This window comes from Protopterus annectens, chromosome 2.part0, assembly GCF_019279795.1.
Source record: "Protopterus annectens isolate FY-2018-M chromosome 2.part0, PAN1.0, whole genome shotgun sequence".
NCBI classification, from domain to species: domain Eukaryota; kingdom Metazoa; phylum Chordata; order Ceratodontiformes; family Protopteridae; genus Protopterus; species Protopterus annectens.
In genome coordinates, this window is record NC_056728.1 from 348684836 (window position 1) to 348707591 (window position 22756).

A 22756-nucleotide genomic window follows, 5' to 3' on the forward strand; every position below is an offset into this window, starting at 1 on the left:
TGATGAGGGACTATTTCACCAATGTAGGTCTGCTACCTACCAAATTTAAGTTACATGTTTTTTTAGCTGCCAATTAAAGTATCTTCTGTCAATTATTTGCACAGCTAAAAAAGTTAGTTCAGCTTTTCAGTTTATCCTGCTCCCTTCACGATATTAATGGCGCAAGAAGCAACTACTGTTTTTTGAGCTGAACAAGCATGTAGGAGGGTACTATGTTTAACCTTGAACAATGTCTGACAGTGGCAAATTGTGTTATATTAGATAGAAATAAAGGCTAAAAACCAATCCAGATTGACAAACTTGGAAACAAAAATTTGAAAAATGTGAAAATTATGATCTGAATGAAGAACAAGCTCATTATGACCCTTCACTTTTATGGAAGAAACACATCAATAGGCTAGCAATCACTTACTCTTCAAACAGTACATGCACTGCAGATTCTGTACTAGTTATCTTGTAGAAGTCTTGCTCTATCATTCAAACTGTTACCTGATATACTGTTAGCATGAAATAGTTGATCAAAAATTATATACTTCCTAACTGGATTTTTGTTAAGCAAATTATGACCTGTTGTGATCAAAGTGCACGGCAAGCTTTTTGTTTTGAGAAAGAGTACATTAACAATCTGACAAGTGAGGTTTTAAAGTCTAGTGTAGGATGATTTTACTCTTGTACCTGCCATTTACATTATTATACCAATTAGTAAGGAAAATGCAGACTTAACTCACAATATTCAAATACATGTGGTAACACAATGATAACATATTTAAGATATTTATTTATTTTGCTCTCACACACAATACTTTCTAGAACAAAGTAAACCCCACACTTACCAGCTCAGGCAAAGGGCAGATATCCCCAGTGTTCATGTAGAGACCTTCAACTACAATAAATCTCCTTGTAACACGTGCCTTGCGGGGATTCTAAGGAGAGAAAAAAGATCATAACTACAAATCAGTGACTACAAAACTAAGAAAAATACAGATTTGAGATACTAACTATAAAAGGCTGACAACTTTTCTGTCCTCGCTTATTGGTGTATATAACAGTGGTGCAGATGTTTTCCAAGCAAAATGTCTGAGCAATGAATAATCTAGATGTCTGTCCTCATGTACCATGAGTGACCACTAAATGTCAGCACATACCACTACTGACCTGAGAAGCCTACCAACAAATTTGTACAATGAAAGCAAGCTATTAAACATACTTTCAACATACAAACTGGCATAATTTCAGCACTGTAACGAAGCCTAAAGAAAGCTAATGGTCAGGCACCAACAAGTTGCTGTTTTCAAAATTATGCAAGTAAACTGAACTTTATTATAACCTGGTAAATGAAGACAAGCATACCACTTGAAGTATTTTCAAAGAAGTAAAAATATAACATTCAATTAACTTCCTGCAAAGTAACAGCAATTTCTACTCCTCACTTCTTCCAATCCAAAATATACTAAAAGAGCTTGGTGCCATTTCAACATCCAGACAATAACCATTCCCAGAATTACACAGAATACAACAAGGGACATGGACTGGAAAACAAGGCGAGAAAAGGAAGGGAGCACTACTAACAAACATCAAAATGACGTCATCTCTTAAATGTTAAGGTATGAGACACAATGGGCTGCAGATTTACTTACTTTCCATCTTTTCAGTAGCAATCAATATCAGTGGAATCTCCAGCTATGCAACTACAAAGAGAAGAGGAACCCCCTGCTGACATACCCTAAATAATGTTCATAGGATGTTACTAGGCTACTGGCCCTAGGGCCTTTATAAGACTAGGAATGTTATATCCTTGTTCCCTTATTGACCAAGTTGCATGGTCTACATTTACAGAGCAAGTCTACGATCAGCGCCGACTGCCCTTATCCAAGAGGGACATAGTGACATCCCCGGGGTAAATTTATGGCCTCCCATCTAGTTGTCTAAGTTATACTTAAATAGGGTCATTGATGAGCTCTGTTTTACATGAACTGGAAGTTTGTTACAGAGCAGTGGCAATCACTGGGAGATATATTTGTCTCTCCAGCATGTCCTGGTAATGTCACAGGCTAGGTTAAGAGCCCTAGAGTGAGTGAATCTTGCCCCATTTGACTTATGGATGTGCAGCATTTCCATTAGGCAGGGTTCAAGACTGCTCTGTAGACCAGGCACAAGTCACCTCTCAGCAGCCTATAAGATACAGACTGCAATGACAGGGCCTTTGGTTTGTTCATGTTAGTCATGTGTTGAAGGCCCTGAACTGACATGGTGAAAAACCTCTGCGGTCTCTCCAGCTACTGCAGGTGTCTGGGGAGGTGCATACAAAAGGCAGAGTTGTACTCGATTAGTGGTCTGATGAGGGATGAGTACAGTGGAGTTATAATATCCTTAGCTCTGGATGAGATGCTCTTACTTATAAGATGTGCAACACAGAAGGCCTTCCTTACCACTGAGGACACATGGTGATCAAAGTTAAGGCTGCTCATTGCTTTCACTATATTCATCTTCAATTTTGTAAATTTTCTTGCTAACTTGTACTGTGGAGCTTTTCTCCCCGGGCCTCCACTGAAAAAGGGCTTTTGCTCAGATGGACTATCCCAGTTAACAAATGTTAAATAAATAAACCTGTGCTCCCAAATCTCTCGCTATAGGGTTTGAGTGAAGGGGGGGGTACTGTTAATATTGTAATTTGCAGGGACTTCCCCTTTGCCGAAAGGGATAATCCATTTTTTCCATACAAGTCTGTGGATTTGGCACCAATCATTTGTCTGTGTAAGTTCTTTTTGTAGTATGTCAGCATCGTTAGGAGACTCCATGATTGCACCCAGTTTGCAGTTATTGGCGATCTTGGTAAGCAAAATGAAATCAAAGAAAATCCTGCATGCAAGGCAACTGCACGGCTCAAAACCAAAGTCCAACACATCCAAATGACAAGCCAGTAGACTGTGATGAGCTGTAAAATTTATTTATTGTAAAAGCACATAGGCAAACAAACCGGTTTCGGCTTAACAGAATTTAACAGCCTTCCTCAGTGCTTAGTTTAGACCATAAATCTCCGTGCTTAAATACCTGATGGCTGTACCCAATAAGCCATATCACTGGATAATCAATTAGAACTATTCATTTAATCCAGGTGAGAACAAAGCACCTAGTTTTATAATCCACTTTTTTTTTTAAGAGTCCAAAAGACTATGCCAACCTCCTTTATTTGCCCTATTTCCTAATATTTTATCTATAACAGTGAATCTAAAAATAGCATTGGGATGATTAATGGTATGTTTATATAGGGCACTTGTAGGTTTCCTATTCCTAATACCACTTAGGTGTTCTGAAATGCATATACTCAAGGGTCTGGATGTCTGCCCCATGTAAAAGGCATGGCATGTGCAGGTTGCTAAATATATGAGCCAAACTGACCCACAACTGGCAAAAAAAGTTACATCATAAACCTGTCAGGTATTAGTACTTGTAAATTCCTTTGTTTTACTGACTGACTTACAATGTGTGCAATGTCCACATGGCACACATCCAGTCAATAGATCCCCAATCATGGTCCTTTGGGCCCCCATCCCTATTTGGCTGATGACTATATTTATAATGGCTCAATTGAGAACTCATATTCCTACCTCTCCTAAAGGAGAGCTGACATCTCTCTTATATTAGATGCTAAAGTCATCTGCCCTCAAGATGTTCCAATGTCTCTGAACTATATTTAAGAACATGTCTGCATAACGGCCATAAGTAGTCAAGAGCCGAAGACTGGGATTCCTGTTAGCTGGTTTGACTTTATACTTGAGCGTATCCTGTCTCTCCATTTTTGATGCCCAGTTGCTTGCACTTAAGACATGGCCCATAGGATATCCTCTATTGCAGAATCTGATAGTGAGGTCATCCCTATAATGTATAAAATCCTGAGGCTCGGAACATATCCTCTTCATACATAAAAATTGGGACCTAGGTATATTCTTGCATATGTGTGGAGGATGAAAGCTGGAGGCATGGAGAAGGGAGTTGTACTGGGGGTATTTCCTATGTACTTGGGTAGCTAAGGTGTGGTCAGCATTCCTACTAACTAGCACATCCAAAAAAGTGATGTGCTGTGAATGAAAGGTGGCTGTGAACTCCAAGCCCCATTTATTTTCATTTAGGTAGTTGACAAACTCCCTCAAATACAAATCATCACCTCTCCATACCATCCAGCAATCGTCCAAGAATCTTCTCCAAATATCAATTTCATTTATGTATATGTTATGAAGAGGGTCATATATAATAAATTCCTCCACATATGCCATGAATAGATCGGCATAGATGGGGCAAATGATGCCCCCATTGCCATCCCCTTTATTTGCCAGAAACACTGGTCCCCATAAAAGAAAACATTCTTAGTCAGGATATATTCAGTGATCCTGATGATAAACATATTCATACCCGGTCTACATAATTCAGACTTCCTAAGCCAATAATCAAGGGCCTCCAGACCCGCCCAATGAGGTATATTTGTATAAATGGCGGATACATCTAGGGTACATAGTAACTAGCCCAGTTCTAATTGGTTGTCGGCAATAATCTGGAGGAATTCAGTGGTGTCACAAAGTCTAGATCTTACCCATTGTAATAGGGGTTTAAGCTTTAAAGTTAAATATTGTGATAGGGGTTCAGTAACTCATCCCCTTCCTGAAACAATGGGTCTTCCAGGGGGATGCTGTGCATACTTATGAATTTTTAGGAGAAAATAAATGTACTGGCTAGAGGGGTCTTGTATAGTAAGTTGTTTATATTCTTGTTCAGAAATAATGCTTTCTTCCACAGCCTCCATCAGAAAGGACCTAATTTCTTCCCTAAATTTATGGGAGGGATCCAAAGGCATCTTCATATAATACCTCGCATCTCACAACTGCCTCAGAGCATCATTAACGTATTGTTCCCAATTCATTACCACCAGTGCTCCCCTTGTCCGCAGCCAATATAACCAGGTCTTTGTTGTTAACCAAACCCATAAGAGATCTTTTGTTCCATCTTTGAGAGATTATTGGGTTTCGGTATTGTTTCCTTATAGTTGTAATGCAGGTCCTTGAGAACTGATGTCTGAAACATATGCACGTGAGAATGCATGGGCGGATTGAACTTGGATTTGTGATACATAAATTCTTCCTGCTTACCATCACCATCTGAATCCTTAAAAAAACTTCTTAAGTTTAGCAACCTGCAGAATGCCATCACATCTTGTGCCAACTGATCTTCCAGCACAAAAAACCAGGGATAAAATGTAGTCCGTTGTTTAGTACCTTTATTTCAACATCAGTCATCTGTACATTGGAAATATTTAAAACATTGTTCAACACAGTTATGTCTGGGTCATGAGTTCCATTAATGTTTCCATCTGGCTTGTTTTTCTTATGTTTTCTACCCCCCCCAAACTGCCTTGATCTAAAGGGTGGGCCCTCTTAGATAGGGGTGAATCCCCCTGGTGCTGTGCATCAAGATCAGTGTTGGATGATGTTTCATCCCATGATGTTTCATTACTGGAGCCAAGGGAACTTGACCGTTTTAAAATGGATCTGTGCTTCTCTTACGTTTGTCCCCCATTCTAGTGGTATCATTGAACCTAACCTGTTTGTTCATCTTAGAAATCTGGGTTCCCCTCTCATAATCTGTGATGTCCCTTTGGTATTTTTTAACCTTTTTTGCTTTCAGGTATTGTTCCAGATTCATCAGGTCCTTGGATAATTTATCCATACGTCTGATATACCGGTTCCCCCTGAAATGATTGTGCTATTTCACACAACTTCCCAAATTCTATCATTTCAGACTCAATTGTCCTTTCATAATAATCCAGTAAAAACTTAAAACCCATGACGGCTTGTTGTTGGGTTTTAGCCCATTCCTCCATTAATACCACATCTATTTTGGCTACCATGGGTTGTAAACGAAGGTTCCCCCTGAAATGATTGAGCTGTTTCACACAATTTCACAAGTTCTATCATTTCAGACTCAATTGTCCTTTCATAATAATCCAGTAAAACCTTAACAAAACCCATGGAGACCTGTTGTTGGGTTTTAGCCTATTCCTCCATTAATTCCGCATCTATTTTGGCTACCATGGGTTGTAAATGAACCCTCAAAACTATAGGATCCAAATTCTTGGCTATATAAGCCTTAAAAAGTTTGGCATGCCAAACATTGGTCCTTAAGGTACGCACAGATTTGGTTAACTGTTGGAATTGATTTTCACAACCCAGAGCCCCAGCATTTAAGAAGGATCCCTGACAATGTTGTTCATCATTACCCAGACTAAAGACACCCAGGTCATCTTTATCCGCAGATAACCCCTTTAACAATTTAGTTAACTCCCTGATGAAAAATGACCACTCAGGAACAGTCAATAACCAGTATAAAGTGTGGAGGTTTCTGATGTCAATATGACAAAAAAGTATATCGAAATATAGCTGTAAATACTAGCTAGCATGCCAAAAAATCTTAAGAGTGTAAAACGTATTAACCACTCAAAATTTTTGAATACTTACGGGACAATCCTCTAACCACTTTTCAAAGGAATGTGATGTAGCAACCCTTGCTTGTATCTCAATAGGTCTTGCTGCGTTCCTTGTGTTCTGGTTCCAAAATCCACCTTGTTCAAACCACTGACTAACACCAAGGAACCATAATAGCCATTCCCTAAGGACAGAAATCCAGCCCTAAAAGGCTTTTATTTATATCAAGCAATGTTGCTTCACATCCAAATAGGTTGCAAGGTCGTCCGAGTGTAAATTCAAATAGGAGGCACTGTCAGCCAAATTTACATAAATAGTCTATATTGTGAGAAGGTCAAACCTTCTTGTAGAAACCGTCCAATAAACTTAAATTTTTTAATATATCCTGGTTTGACTGTCCCCGAGGGCAATTTTAATAAAGTAACCACTTTTATAATGAAGGCTAGATGGATATGCAATAAAGTTAGGCAAACTCCCCAATGTTGACACCCTTCAAAAGTATACAGGAACCAGGGCTAGCCAAGAACCTAAAGTATATATGTGCGAAATGTATATAGACCCTTTTGTCAACTTCAAATCACAAATAAACCGGCCCCAAAAGACTTGTGTGGGTTCTAGTAGGACAAAACATCCAATAATAACATGCAACAAAAAATGAAAATAAATAATTAGAATGTTAAACGCATAGTACATCTTTCACCTGCAATAACCTTCAAGAATCATTACATATAATGCAAAAAGGTTACCAAATGATTGTAAAAGCCACATCTAGAAAGAGAAACCAAAAATTATAAGTCAATGGTTAGTCCATAAATGTCAACTTGTATTGGGTAAGAACAGAATAATCCCAAATGTTCATAAGTATTCCAATGTCAGCTGGGAAATGTAGAATGTTGTTCTCCGTCTGAACAAATGCACCAATACATAAAAAATGTTAACGTATCGGTGTGGGCCCAAACCCAAGTACTTCATATGGCCCTTCTAATCTAAAAATATTCGAAAACAGTTCCATCCAACACGTATGTGGCTGAAATAGCTACAACCTTGATCTCCACACAAAAAATAAAGTCACATATCGACGTGTAACATCATGTAACTCACACAGCCCTTCCAATCCGAAAGAATGTGTTCGAAGGCAGTTCCATCCAACACGTTATTCAAATGTGGCTGAAATAGCTAACCCTTTAACCTCCACTCAAGAAATAAAGTCACATATCGGCGTGTTACCTCATGTAACCAATCTTCTTATTAGCAACAGATCCAACACATCTATAATGATCCAAGAAAGTTTTTAATCTGCCCATGCAGAAAAAATATCTAGAAAATGAAATTCACTTGAAGCCCCTTGAGAATATGTGCAAACGCCAGTTCGCGTTACCCAAATTAACTTAGACAACAAATCCAGATGTCAAAAAGTACGTCCATCAAGAATAATAAAGTGAAAAAAATCACATCTATATGTAATTTCCATCACACCTCTGGTATTTCAATTGAACGAAAACCGTACATACCAGTGGAAATTGCACCAGAACAAAAGTTATTTGTAAACCAAAAGCCAGGGCAGGAAATGCTCTTGCTTTACAATCCAAAAGATCAAACATCCACTCTGAATTTTCAATGGAAAGGCTACATACAGTTCCAAATACCAAACTTCCCAATGCTCAGTCAAATGGAATGGTTTAGAAAGGAAGTGGATACAACCAAAATCATCCAAGACAGGTTTGATACACAGCACATCCAACAGCAAAACGTCCAGGCAGGAACAAAAAGGACCCAAAGTGAAACGAAAGAAAAGCCTTGGAGAGATCAAGGAATACTGAGGCTGTATGGCATCCTGCATCTCTGGCCTAGTTCACGGTGTCTGTAAAGGATAACATGACTGTCGCTGTGCTGTGGCTGGGTCAGAAGCCATGTTGGGTTTTGGTCAGAAGATTGTTTTGCAGTAGATACTGCATTACCTACTGATGGATATCTCTCAAAAATTTTGGATATGGGTGAAAAAATGGACAAAGGAAAGAAATTGTACAGTTTGAAAGAGTTGCTTCCTTTGTGGATGGGGGTGATGTGAAATTGTTTCCATATGGTAGGTACTTCTTATTCAGATAAAGACCTCTTTATAAGGATACTGATTGGGGAGGCAATTGAGTTGGCAGCCAGTTTGAAATAGTGTGGTGGAAGATTGCCAGCTGAGGTGGAGCAGGGTTTTAGTTTTCATAGCAGTTTCTTAAAGATGTCGGTGGGCATGGGCTGAAATAAGAATGGGGTCTGTATGACATTTTGTTGAGTGGGAGAGTTATTAATGACAGGGTCAGAAGTAGTTGATAGTCTAGTGTTGGTGTCTGAATATGTTGAAGGGTGCAGGGGTCCAGCATTAGGGCTGCTAGTTAGTAGGTCTGATATTGATTTTGTGAAGTGCTTGTTAAAGTTGTCAACTATTTGTGATGGAGGGGTATCAGGTGAAAGATTGTGCTCTCTGCTTGTTCCAGGGTCAAGTAGAGAAGATATGGAGTGTCAAAATGTATTGGGGTTGACTTTATGCTGGAGTTGAAGCTGGGAATAGTATGACTTCTTATCTCTGTTGATTAGATTTGTCGCTTTGTTATGTAGTGCTTTGAAATTGACATGATTCTGTTAATTTTTATTTAGTTTCCAGGTTATCCAGGCTAGGTCCCTTTGCTTCATCAGGTGTTTACATTCCTTAGAGAGCCATGGTGCCGATTTCTTTTTGATTCTTTTCATACGAATGGGAGCTAGGGTATTTAGTATGGGAAGGAAGGTGCTATTAAAGTATAGTACAGCATCATTAGGGGTAGTTGTTTAAGGGGTGTCTGGTCTATTTCACGTAGGAGATTGCTGAATTTATGCTGACAAAAATTAGGTGAGTTCCTAACTAATTTTACAGTGTGTACTCTTAGTTGTTGGGAGTTTGTTCAAATGGAATAAGCTGGCAAATGATCGCTCAGGGAGCTAGGCAGTGTACCAGAATAGGGGTAACTGGTGGGTTGGGATACTCTGCTACAGTCTAGGGTGGAATGGCAGGTAAGATCTTTGCTGTATTTTGTGGGAGTATTGATAAGTTGAGAAAAACCATACAGATTTATACTATTTGTGGGGGTGTTGGAAGGTTTGCCAATCTTTATTTACGTCTCCTAAGATTATTGTTTTGAGATTTATTGTTTGGAATGTATGTCCAGGATAAAATATTTTCCAGCACTGGTTATTGTGACCTGGTGGGATATATTACTATTATGCAAATTCTTTTTGATGTGTTGAGGTTCACAAAAGAGATTAGTGCCTCAGCATTAGAAAATATGGGTATATTACTGGTGTAGGGTGTGATGTTGAGTGTAGAGGAATAGAGAAGGGCTACCCCCCTCCCTTTTTTTAGACCTATCTCTTCTGGTTATTGCAAAGTTTGGAGGTATTATTTCTGTGTCATTTACATTGGGGTGTAGCCATGTTTCTGTAAAGGCTATGTCAGGTTTATTTTGATCAATCCAGGCATGCAGTGGGGCTATTTTTATTACATATACTTCTAAGGTTCAATGCAAGTATGTTTAAATCTTTGGGGTTACTTTTGTGCTTAGGATTAGATGGTGGGCCTGGGTTAGGATGTGTGTCTCTCCACATTTGAGTATATAGGTAATGAAGAATGAGTACCATGGGAAGTGTTTTTTATTTATAGGTGATAGTACTGGTGTCAAGTGTGGTTTCATAGATGGCGAGATCATTAATCTGTGGACTGAATAATATGATAGGGTACAGGGGAAACGCTGCACGGAAATATGTTAAAAGCTGTGTTGTTACTGGGGAGATGGTTGGAGGAGGTTGTTGATGTGTATTGGTGTGTGGGGGTGTGCGAGGATATAGTTGTAGCAAGGTTGAAAAATGAAGAGTAAAGAGGTAGAAGGAGCATGTCAACTATGATGGCAGGTTTAAAAATAGTAAAACTGGTATTTGTGTGTTAGAATGTAATATCAAGTGGTGTTGTGTCTTTCGGCTTTTCCCAGTTAGGGGTCGCCACAGCGGAACTCCGGTCCGCTGATTGGCAGTAGATTTTTACGTGCCGAGTTGCCGGCCCTGACGCACAACCTTCAAAGAAGGTACGCCCATTCACACATGTCTCCACACAGAAGACGCTCTAGCTGAGAATCGAACAGGACAACGTCTTACTGTGATGCGACAACGCTACCGCAGCACCACCACCACAGTAATTTAATATCAAGTGTAAATAGAGATGTACGTTATATAGTAATATGTAAGCAGCTTAAAGTAAAGTTGGAAATGTTTTGACTTCAGAGTGGGATTTGACAATGTGATTAGGTGGTTTTGCCTTGTAGATTGTGGTAAGGAGGGTGGAGGAAATGTGATAGGTTAGTAGTAAAATTATGGTGCAATGTTAATTTGATGTGTGTATAGTAGAAGAAAAGGTGGTAAATCTGGAGTTAATGTAAGGTAGTTTGAGGCGGTGATTGTATTGTTATGGTGAAATAGAATAAAATGCAAACAATTATAGTAGGGGGGATGAGGATTCTAGGTGATGGATGTAAGGGAAAGTAGATACATTTGGTTATATAAAATTAGGCAAGATGTGAATGAAATGCGAGTTTGAACAAGGTACAGTTGGATATAACTGAACCATAGGAATGAAGGGGGGTGGTTTGCTTGGGATATGAGTAGATGTCCTGGGGGTGGGTGGAATAGGGGGCAGGGCAAAGAAGTGGAGTGAGCGAAGTGAACGGAGCGGGAAGGATCCCCCAAGATGGTTTACCACTTAAAACAATCCGTGAGGTAGAATGTTCATGGATACAAAGACAAGGTCTCGGAACTCTAAATACTCAGTGCGACAGGGGTATATAAGATGCAGCCGATGCCATTTTCTTCAGTTTTTCTTGCCCCAGATATCAGGTGCCCCCAAATAGGTAGGCAATTCAAATTGTTAGCAAAATATACAAAAGAAAAGCAAACAACCATTTTTAGTTACCAGCAAATACTCCCCATAGGTAATAAAGGATAGATGACCTAGGTACGTACCAGCGATTAAGAGGGGAAGGAGGGAGGGTAACCTGGACTGCAGCAGTGTTTACACTCTAACATCTACATTTATGGTAGGTACAAAACTGTACTATGTTCATCGTGTTACATTGCTGCAGTCATTACACTTGGGTGGAATCCCAAAGCTGAGGTAGGGAGGCTGGATCTATAAGGCATTAGGGGTGGCTATAAGGCCCTGCAGCACAGCAGTGGTGAAGCCAGCTCTGGATTTGGAGTATAAAGGCAAATGGTAATGTTTGGTGAAGGTATGCACAGAACTCCATGTTGCTGCTTCCAAAATATCCTTGGTAGGTACTCCTCTGAGGTAGGCAGTTGAAGTGGCTGTTGCTCTGGTGGAGTGAGATCTGATGCTGCTAGGTACAGGTTTCCCATGGTGGGTATAGTAGAAATGTATACAGTGTCCTATCCATTTTGAAATAGTCTGCTTTGAAATGTCTTTTCCCTGTGCTCCTGCAGCGTATGCTTCTAATAATTGCTCAGATTTTCTGAAAGCTTTGGTTTTGTCCAAGTAGAAGAGTAACTGTCTGTGAATGTCCAAAGAATGTAGTAGTCTCTCCCCTTTGTTCTGCGGTTTTGGATAAAACGTTGGCAAGTGAATAGTTTGGTTTAGAGCCACACTTGATACCACCTTTGGCATAAACGTAGGGTTAGTTCTTAAAGACACCCTGTCCTGGTGGAAGATGAGGAAAGGTTCCACTGCCATTAGTGCCTATAATTCTGAAACTCTTCGTGCTGATGTTATTGCCAGTAGCAGAGCAGTTTTCCAAGAGATGTATTTTAATTCTGCTGTGTTAGCTGACTCAAAAGGAGGTAAAGTAAATTTTTCCAAAACAAAGTTGAGGTCCCAAGTTGGTGTAGGTGCTCTACGGGGCGGTCTTATGTTTTTGGTCCCTTTGAGGTACTGTTTGAGCAAAGGATTAAAAAAAATTGGTGGATCCATGTTGTAATGAGCAGAGATAGCGGAGGCATGGATCTTGATGGATGAAAAAGAGAGGCCCTTGTCCAGCTTCTCAGTTAAGTATTGAAGTATCTGAGGAATGTCTGGGACAAGAGGGTCAAGGCTGTGCGCTTGGTTCCAGGCACAGAATCTCTTCCATTTATCTTAGTATGCTTTCCTGGTGCTAGGCCTTCTGGCCTCCAGAATGACATCCATAACAGCTTTGGAGACAGGCATTGCTTGCTTGACTAAGGAATTTTCCATGCAGCTAGATTTGAGGTCTTTAGCTGGCTGTGAAGTATCTGATTGTTGTGCTGTGTCAGCAACTGTGGGATTTGAGGCAAAATCCAGAGTGGTTCTTGTGCTAAGTTCTTTAAGATTGGGTGCCAGTGCTGGCATGGCCAGTCTGGTGCAATCAGGATAATTTTTGGCTCTTCCTGCCTGGCTTTTATGAGTACCTTTGGAAGGAGAGGTAAAGGAGGGAAAGCGTATACTTGTAGTTTTTTCCAGCTGAATGAGAAGGCATCCACTTTCCATGCTTGTGGATGGTAACTCCTTAAGCATAATTTCTGTAATTGGCAGTTCTTTGGGGAAGCAAACAGATCTATGTCCGGGCTCCACCATTTTTGTGTTATTCTGAATATTTGTGGGTTCAGTTCCCATTCGTGTGGGTCCATAATGTTTCTGATTAGGTCTGCCAGTGTGTTTTTCTCTCCTGGCAGGAATTGTGCTTGCAGATGAACTTAGTAGTTTAGAGCTGTGTTCCACAAGGTCATGGCTTGTCTGCAGAGGGGGTAGGAGTGTGTGCCCCCTTGTTTATTTATGTACCACATAACTGTGGTGTTGTCTGTCTTTAGTAGTAATTGTCCTGGATGCAGCAGGTCCTTGAAAGCTGTAATAGCATTTTATACAGCTAGCATCTCTTTTTGATTGATGTGGAGATGTCTTTGCTCTGTGGGCCACTCGCCCTGGATACATTTTCCTGCCATGTGTGCTCCCCAGGTGTAATCCGATGCATCTGTTGTCATTGTCTGCCTGACTGTAGGTTGAGTGAAAGGCTGTCCCTTGTTGAGGTGACAAGCTTGTGCCCACCATCGAAACTCCTGTTGTAGGCAAGGAATTAGTGGTATAACTGTTTCCAAACTTTGACAGTGTTGAGACCATACGCTCTTTAGGTACCACTGTAGTTTCCTCATATGCAGTCTGGCATATGGAATTAGTAGTATGCAAGATGCCATGTAGCTCAAGGCCTGCAGAATTTTTCTTGCAGGGAGTTGGGTCTTTGTTGCCATTAAATGAAAATATTGAGTCAGTTGTCCTTGCTTGTCTGGAGTGAGATAAGCCATATGGGCCATTGTGTTGAAGCTGGCACTCAGGAATATTATCTGTTGTGAGGGCACTAGTTTTGATTTCTTTTCGTTTACTGTGTACCCCAGGCAACCTAGTAACTTTTTTACGTACGCCAGATGCTTTAGTAGAATGTCCTTGCTCTCTGCTTGAATCAGGCAGTCGTCCAGGTATGGATAAATTTGAATTCCTTTTTGCCTGCAAAATGCAATTACTGGTGCCAGGCACTTTGTGAAGACCCTGGGTGCAGTAGATAAGCCAAAGGGCAGTGCAGAGAATTGATAGTGCATTGAACCAGCTAGAAATCTGAGGCATCTTCTGCAGTTTTGTCTGATAGGGACATGCAGGTATGCCTCTTTGAGGTCCAAAGTCACGAGCCAAGCTTTCTTGCCCAGCATGGGAAGAAGCTGCTGTAGTGTCAACATCTTGAATTTCGGAACATCCAGGTAAGTGTTTAGTGAAGAAAGGTCCAGAATGGGCCTCCAGGCTTTTTCCTTTCTGGGAACCAGAAAGAGTCTTGAGTAAAATCCTTGTCCTTGTTCTTGTGGTGGTACCTTTTGAATAGCTCTCATGTCCATGAGTGCTGTAATTTGTTTTTGAGCCTCTGCCCATTGATTTGGTGGCAGATTTGGCATTCCTTTTAGCCTTGGTAGAGGGTGAAAGTGGAACCTGTAACCTTGAGATACAATGTTGAGAACCCATTTTCTTTGGTGATGCAATGCCAGTTGTGATAGAAAGGTGCCAGTTTTCCTCCTAAGGGGGCTGCCAAGACAGAGCTGTTTGGCAGCTGCAGTGGAAAGTCATTGAGGCTGCTTTTTATAAGGTTGAGGCCTGTCTTCCTCTTCTTTCTGGCCTGGTGTACTCCACTGTCGAGGCCTGTAAGGGCCTTGTGTCTGACCTCTACCTCTTGGACGTCTGTATCTGCCCCTTTGAGGTCTATCTGTAACTGGAAAGGACCAGTTCTTTGTTGGCCTATTTCTGCTAAAACGAGGAGGCTGAACCTGTAAAAAAATCTTTCACTATTTGTATAGATTTTGCCTTATCCTCCATCTTCTTTAATACCTCCTCCGCCTTAACTCCAAACAGCACATCCCACTGCAAAGGTGCATCCAATAATTTGACCTTAACATGATCTGGTAACGTATGCTCTTTTAACCAAGCATGCCTTCTAATGACAGAGCCTGTAACTGCTGCTCTACAGGAGGCCTCTAAGGAATCAAACCCACATTGCAAAGTATGTTTTCCCACTTGTTCAGCTGCATGCAATAATTCTTGCATTTCTTTAAGGTTAGGAGGATCTGAATCTTGAAGCACCTTTTGTTTCAACTGAGACATCAAAAATTGCTGATATTTTAGCATGTGAAACTGGCAATTCAAGGCTCTTATTGCTAAAGTTGCAGATGTATATACCTTCTTTCCCCAACTGTCTAATGCTCTGGAATCTCTGTCAGAGGGAACTGGGGTTTTTTGCTGATGAGGCCTTATTCTCTTTGGGTCCCTGAGAAATAGTTTCAGGGTCAGCAACAGGGCTTTTGTACAGAAATTTGTGAAAGTCAGGGAATCTGTAATATCTATCAGGTTTAACTGGGGCTGTGGGGTAAGGAGTCAGGTTTTAAACTGGATTCATTGTACACATCATCCACAATATCTAAAACTGGCGGGATAGCAAGCGGTCTGTGTTGAGGCAATAAAAGGAAGTCTCTGAGCCTTTTCTTGGATTCTGAGTAATCCTGGCCTTCCCAATGGAAATGTTCCCTCATGGTATGTAAGGTCTCCCCAAAGGAGTAATCCTCAGGCAGAGAGGCTGATGGAATTGATTCCTCAGTATCAGAATCCTCATAAGGGGGTAAAGAATATCCTAGGTCTGAGGAAGAGTCTGAGGAAATGGACACCTGGTCAGAAGATTCATAATCTGCATCCTGTCTGGGCCTTTTATCAGGAGGGGGTTGGGACCCCCTGATCAGGGTGATTAGGTCCTCGGCCATTTTTAGCATTTGTTTCTTAGGCATGGAAGCCGGTCCTGGAGAGAGTTGTGTCTGTTTCTTTGCTTTTAAGGGGGACTTAGGCTTAGCAGAGGGTTTAATGGTTAACTGGATAGGTCTGAAAACACCCTCTGTAGCTGTGGATTGCTCAGCTACTTCGGTTCCCTCTGTAGGGTTAGGATCAGAAAGCTGAAAACCTAGTGCGTCTGAAGGCCCAGCCAGCTCCACGTGGGAGTTGGAGGCGGTCTGTGGAAGTGGTCATCAGGGGCTGCGTAGGCGCCTCGCTTAAAACCGGAGTACCGGCGACCGGCCTAGAATAGCCTCGTCGTCAGTTTTGGGCCTCTGATGCCTATCCTTGTCCTTGCGCTTTTTATGCATTGTGGTCATCGGAATTTCCGACAGCATGGTGTAATTGAATTTTCTGCCAAAATAATGTCGGGCAAAATCAAACCGACGTTTAATAGTGAGCTTGTTAAACCTAGCACAAAACCGACAGGTTTTGTCAGGGCCTAGGCATGGAATACAATAGGAGTGGAAATCCTTATGAGGTATTTGCTTCCCACAAGAAATACAGTTATTAACTTTTACTGACATCGGTCTGAGGCAAGAAAAAGTTTCCCCAACGGGGTACTTAGCTTTTTTAGAAGACTTCAGTTCTGGATTCGGAATGAAAATCTCAGGAGTCGGCCGACCTGCACTTGCGAACTGCTTCTGCTTCGGACACCGCGAGGCAAGAAAGACTGAAGAAAATGGCGTCAGCTGCATCTTATATACCCCTGTCGCACTGAAGTCAGGGAGGAGGCGACAGCAACCGACGCCGGTCCAAGACTTCGGAACTCTGGCCGACTGCAGGACAGCCTGACGGCAGGATAACCCAAGTGTAATGACTGCAGCAGTGTGACACGATGAACATCACACTAATGCATGACTTAACAAATTAAGTTATTAGTTTGAGGCTTGGACATTGCCTCACATTGAGTTAAATCTATGTATTGTTCCTTGAGAACTTTTGTAACTGCAGGTGAAATTCAGCTGTGCAACTTCTTTAGGTAGTGGGATATTGTCACTCTCCCATTCTGGATACAATACAAGAGACTTCGTAGGTTCTGTTCAAGCAGCTTTATTTTATACAAACACATTATTATAAGACATTACTAACTAACTCATAGCAAGACGTTTTCCCGTTCAATTCTCAGCTAGAGCGCCTTCTGTGTGGAGGCATACGTGAATGGGGCGTGCCTTTGTTGAAGGTTGTGCGTCAGGGCTGGTAACCCGGTACGTAAAAATCCACTACCAATCATTAGCGGACCGGAGTTCCGCTGTGGTGACCCCTAAACGGGAAAAGCCGAAAGACACAAACAAACTGACTTTAACTTGTACACAAACTAACAAATGCATTCATGCATGCTCTCGGTGTGGCTGCTCTTACAAAATGGCGCTAGGGAGTGCACGTGTCTGGGATTTATACGTGCACATACAGACTTGACATGCTTCTTAAAGATACAGCACACATCACTTACACTCTGATCTAAATCCTCTCTCTGAGCAATAGATCATACAACACTAGGAGTCTATTGGGATGCAGAAATCACAGGTAATTCTTTGTTATGCATTATACAATGCTAAGTACACAAATATATACAATCAAGTCCACATTGCTACGTATTTCACACTAGGCTTTGATACTTGTCTATATAGTGTGACATAAAACTGTGAATTAGATTTAACTGGTACTGTGTCTCTAGAAAATATGTTTGACCTGTGGAATGTTTGGATCATTTTCTGGAATGGAATCAGAATTTTGAACACATTCTGGTATGGGAACAGTGTCTGATTCACTCTTGGATTTGAAGTCTGGATCACAGAAACTGTTGTGATGGTGGTGATGATTCCGGTACAGGAAGAAGATTCCTCCTATATTCCACACCTTTGGAGTCTGCCAGGTAGGATCTTGGCCCTGCACAGATGCCTGTAATCTATCCTATTCAACCAAAACCTTTTGTTGTCTGGTTTTGTACAGTCTCTCCTTCCCTCAACGGATGAAGTAATCTGTTCAATTGGTCGTAACTATATTTCTGGATATTGCGCTTCTTAAAACAACTGAGCCTTAATGGTTTTATTGTTCTTAGGTTTAGGCTTCAGCAGACTGAAAGTAATGGGTAGCGTAGTTCTAGTTTGCCTGGAAAGTAGTCTTTGAGCAGATGGAAGTGGGTGAGGCAAGGGAGAACGTTTCGGAGATTAAGTAAATTCAAGAACACATTGGTATTGTCATACTTTGACCTTTCAAGTAACTGCTTTGCACTCTGTACTGCACGTTCAGCTAGAACACTGGACCGAGTATATTCAGGCCTACTGGTGACATGTAGAAAGTCCAATTCTTCTGCAAATTTCTGAAACAACTGGCTAGTAAATAGAGTACCATTCTCAAAAAGAACTTTGTGTGGACTACCGTGAACTGACAAATGATGTTTCAACTTAGTAATAACAGCAGTGGATGTTAGGTTAGGTAGTAGATCAATCTCAAACCAATTTGAATACGAGTCTACCAAAACCAAATAGTGTTGACTGTTACACTCAAAGATATTAGTTGCAACAACTGACCAAGGTAGTTCAGGAACTGGACTTAGCTGAAGTGGTTCTCTTTGCAAATGTGGTCTAGTACTATTGCATACTGAACAAGAAGAAAGTACTTTAGCAATGTTTTTTGGTAATGAAGGCCAAAACACTAATTCTCTGACTCTTCTCTTAGTGGATGTGGATCCTGGGTGACCACGATGCAAAATACACTCTTGTTGTAAGGAAGCAGGAACAACAATTTTAAGACCTTTGAAAATAATGCCATCTTCCATTAACAATTCATCTCCGTAAGGAAAGCAGGTTTGCACTTCTGGTGGTACACTAGATTGCTTAGACGGCCATCCAACATTAATGTAGTGACTGAGCTTCTGTAAAACTGGATCAGTCTCAGTGTAATCTCTTAACTCAAGTCTACTGGTGGAAAAATGACGGACTGACATCACATCAAAGTCAAAAGTCTCTGCGTCAAGCTGTTATGTGGTATTTCTGGGTGATCTGGATAAGGCATCAGCCAGATAAAGCAATTTGCCTTTCACATAGACCATTTTAAAATTGTAATTTTGCAATCTGAGCATTAATCTTTGTAATGTCGCTGGAGTGGAATGCATAGGGTTCTTTAAAATAGCAACTAGAGGTTGGTGGTCAGTTTCAATCTGAATAGCTCAACCATAAATATAATCATGAAACTTTGAACATGCAAATACTATAGCCAAAAGTTCTTTCTCAATTTGAACATATTGCATCTCAATTTGGGTAACTGTTCTAGATGCATAGGCTACTGGTCTGCTCTCTTGAAGTATGACTGCGCCAAGACCAAATTTTGAAGCACCACAGGAAAGCATGACTGGTTTGTTCACATCATAGTATCTTAATGTAGGTGGGGTGGCATTTTTCTGCTCAAGGTCTTCAAATGCCTTCCAGTGCTGTTCCAACCATGACCATGCAACATTTTTGCGCATTAGCTCTCTTAAACGTGCTGTCAACTCACTGTAGTCTGGTATAAACTTGCCTAAACAGTTGATCATGCCTAGAAAATGTTGTAGAGCTTGTACATTATCTGGTGCTGACATTTCAAGAATAGTGGTTTGCTTGGTCGGGTCTGGTTCCAAGTCTGTACTTGACAACAAATGACCAACGTAGGTAACTTCCGGAAGTCTGAATTTACAATTCAGAAGATTGAGCTTTAAGTTTACTTCATGTGCTATCTAGAACTTTCTTTAGGTTTCTGTCATACTGTGTTTCACCACTGCCTCTAACCAATAAATCATCTACTATTACGGCACAAGGATAACACGAAAAAATTTGCTCCATTACACACTGAAAGCCTTCACTTGCAGAATTTATTCCAAATAGCATCCTTGGGAATCTGCATAGAAATGAAGATATGTGATCAAGCATCACTTGCCAAAATGAACTCTCTGCATCCAAGACACAGAAAACAGTGGCATTCGGTATTAGAGCTGCAACTTAGACTGTGCGCATCGGATGATACAGTCTTCTTCAATGTTTTGTTCAGATCTCTTGGGTCAACATATACTCCGATTTTGGAGCCTTTTTTGTGAGCTGCTACCATGACAATACCCATTCAGTGGATTCTGTGACCGGACCAATCACACCTTGCTGCACCATTTTATCCAGCTAAGCTTTAATTTTATCCTGCATAGCTATTGGAACTCTTCTTGCTTGTCTGACTACTGGAGTGACTTCTGGGTCTAACTTCATGGAATACATAACTGAAGTTTGCCTAACTTGGCATCGAAAACATTAGCAAATTCTGAGAAAATGGTTTCAGAAAAATTAGAACTTGGAAATGCTCTTATATGATAAACTTCTTTAGCAAAAGAAAGCAGATTCATTCTCAAACTATCTTTGAGACCCAGTAAAGATTGCACTGGTCTTATATGTAGACTAACAAGTTGTAACAGTTCTTGGCCAAATAACATGAAAGCACCAATGAACCTTCAGTCTGAATTTCTTCACCTCCATAAGCAACAAGTCTCGCACATTGAGTTGTTCGTTAGTTCTCACTTTAGCAAATATGTCTGCTGATATAAAATTACACTTTGAAACAGTGCCTACTTTAAGCTCTGTGGATTTTCCATTAATCTGGACAGTACAAAACACTTCGCCCCTTGTTAATAAATTCACTGCATCAACTCTTTCATCAAGCACTGATACACCATCTACAAAGAAAGCTGACTGATTCGACTCTACTTGATCAACATGCTTTTTTGTGTGACCTTTCTTTACAACTGTGTGAGGCTTACTTGATTTACAAAACTTTTGGAAATGGTTCCATTTTTTATACTTATGACATTGCTGACCAAATGCTAAGCACTTCTCTCTTTTAGACTCATGATTTGCACCACAATTGCGTCAGTTAAAGTTAGACTTGGGTTTTGCTGACTCATGCTTGTACTGCACTGAGCTGGAGCAAGCTCCCTTTTTAGAATTTGCTGTTAAGCTGCAAGTCTTCCTTGGAAACCCTGTAGCTGCCATGTGCTTGGGCCTGCTTTTGTTTGGCACATGTTGCATGCTGTCTACATTTGCTCTGGAGCCAACTGAAGCCATGCTCTTGTCACTTGCAAGCATACTTTTGTGTTTTTCTGTTACCTCATGGATTTGACAAATCTCTATGGCTTTGTTCAGCGTTAAAATCACTGTCACAAAGCAAAATCTTTCTCACAGCGGCACTAATACCACACACAAGCCTATCCTTTATCAAACGTATCTTTTGAGTCATTAAACTGAGATGTTTTAGCTCTGTTTCTCAAGTCAGTTATATAAACTGCAAATGTTTCCCCTGGTTTCTGATCTCTCGTGTAAAACAGATGCATCTCTAATGTAATATTTGTCTGGCGGTTAAACATTTCTCTGAACTTCCGCTTCAAACACTCCGCGTCTTCCACTGATTCAGCTTGTACAGCAATACGACTGTTTTCACCTTCTCTTTCATGTACTGCAGGTCTATACACAAATGAATACTCTCCTTCTATGGCCTCTGACCCAGCTTGGTTTAGCAAAATGAATGCCCTTGGTGCATGCATCTCTATGCTGCTTGTACGAAAATACTGTAGTCTTGCTCAAATATTCTCCAATTCTGCAATATTCTGATCAAATACAAGTGGTAGGGGCTTTCGAAATCTGCCTGCCATATTAACACATACCACTGAAGGTTTTTCAAATAAGTACAAACATACACACATGCACATATGCCAGAAACTTATGCCAGTGTTTGTTACTTTGTCCAATGCCTTTGTGCTTCTGAATTTATGCCTTTTAAAATTATGCTAATAGACCAACTCGTAGTACATCTGAATAACTGGACTTTGTAAAATAAATTTCTCGGGTACTTTATGACTCTTGTAATATCATTTTGCATTGCTAAAGTCATTTATCGTAATTTTAAGAAGCATCTCAAACAACTTTATGATGCGAATGAATAAACTCTCAGGCACTGTAATACTCTTGTAATGTCTTCATTTTGCAATGCTAAAGTTATTTATCAACATTTTAAAAAGCATTTCAAATAACTGTACGATGCGAATAAACTGGACATTGCTTGCCCTGAACTCAGTAATATTTCAAAGTAACTGCACTTTGTGAATAACTTCATATAGCACAGCGAAATGCCCCCAGAATGGTGGTACCTTGCCAGGCAATTCTCGACAGTGTATGAAACACTCTGTAATGGCAGTATTAAGGCTGCCAGCCGAGCTAGATAATATTTTGTAGATAATTGTGTCATTTGTAAATACTAATATAAGCCATAGGCTGCTTCTCTTAAATGTAAGAAAATTGTGTTAAATGTTGAATGTCAAAAATGCAACAACAGTCCACTCTGCTGGAAGAAAGCTGATAAGTCAAGTATTGTATGACTGTTCACTCTCATACTTGCAGCTGTAATGTCTGGACCAGCAGATTCTTTCTATTGTTTTGAGACCATAGCTAATTGCTAGATTTTACATATATAATGTCTTTAATTGCTGTGGTTTCCTGACCAGGTGCAAGAGCAAAGATATGTTAAACTCTGGGTTTCTGTTAGCCCGCGAATCAGAGAAGAATGATGTAATTAAAATGAGTCAACAGTGATGTATTATCAATTTAAAAGCCTGTCTCAGAGAGAGAGAGACAGAGACAGAGAATTTTGGATTTTGTCTAAAGCTGACAACACCTCACCAGTACTCTGCTGTTACTCTATAAGTAAGTTTACTTAGAACTCTGATTGCTCTCAGGAAGAGATAGAAAAATAAGTTTAGTCTAGCTGTTTTCTATATTAGAACTATTCTACAGTATTATTTTAAGCATTTTCCTGTGATTTCTGAACTCCTGAATAGCACTGTGTAGTAAGAAGTATTGTCTTATGTTTTTATTATTTATTATTG

At 40.4% G+C, this 22756-nt stretch overlaps 1 protein-coding gene across 1 annotated transcript in view; it reads right to left on the reverse strand.

Moving 5' to 3' along the window:
• SPTLC1 (serine palmitoyltransferase long chain base subunit 1) overlaps positions 1 to 22756 on the reverse strand; it is a gene marked incomplete at its 5' end in the record, with an annotated part of 1612539 nt that overhangs the window by 783088 nt on the left and 806695 nt on the right. Inside the window, one exon of the mRNA XM_044060319.1 lies at positions 834 to 923. Coding sequence (XP_043916254.1) covers positions 834 to 923 — 90 coding nt within the window. The remainder of the gene's footprint in view (positions 1 to 833; positions 924 to 22756) is intronic.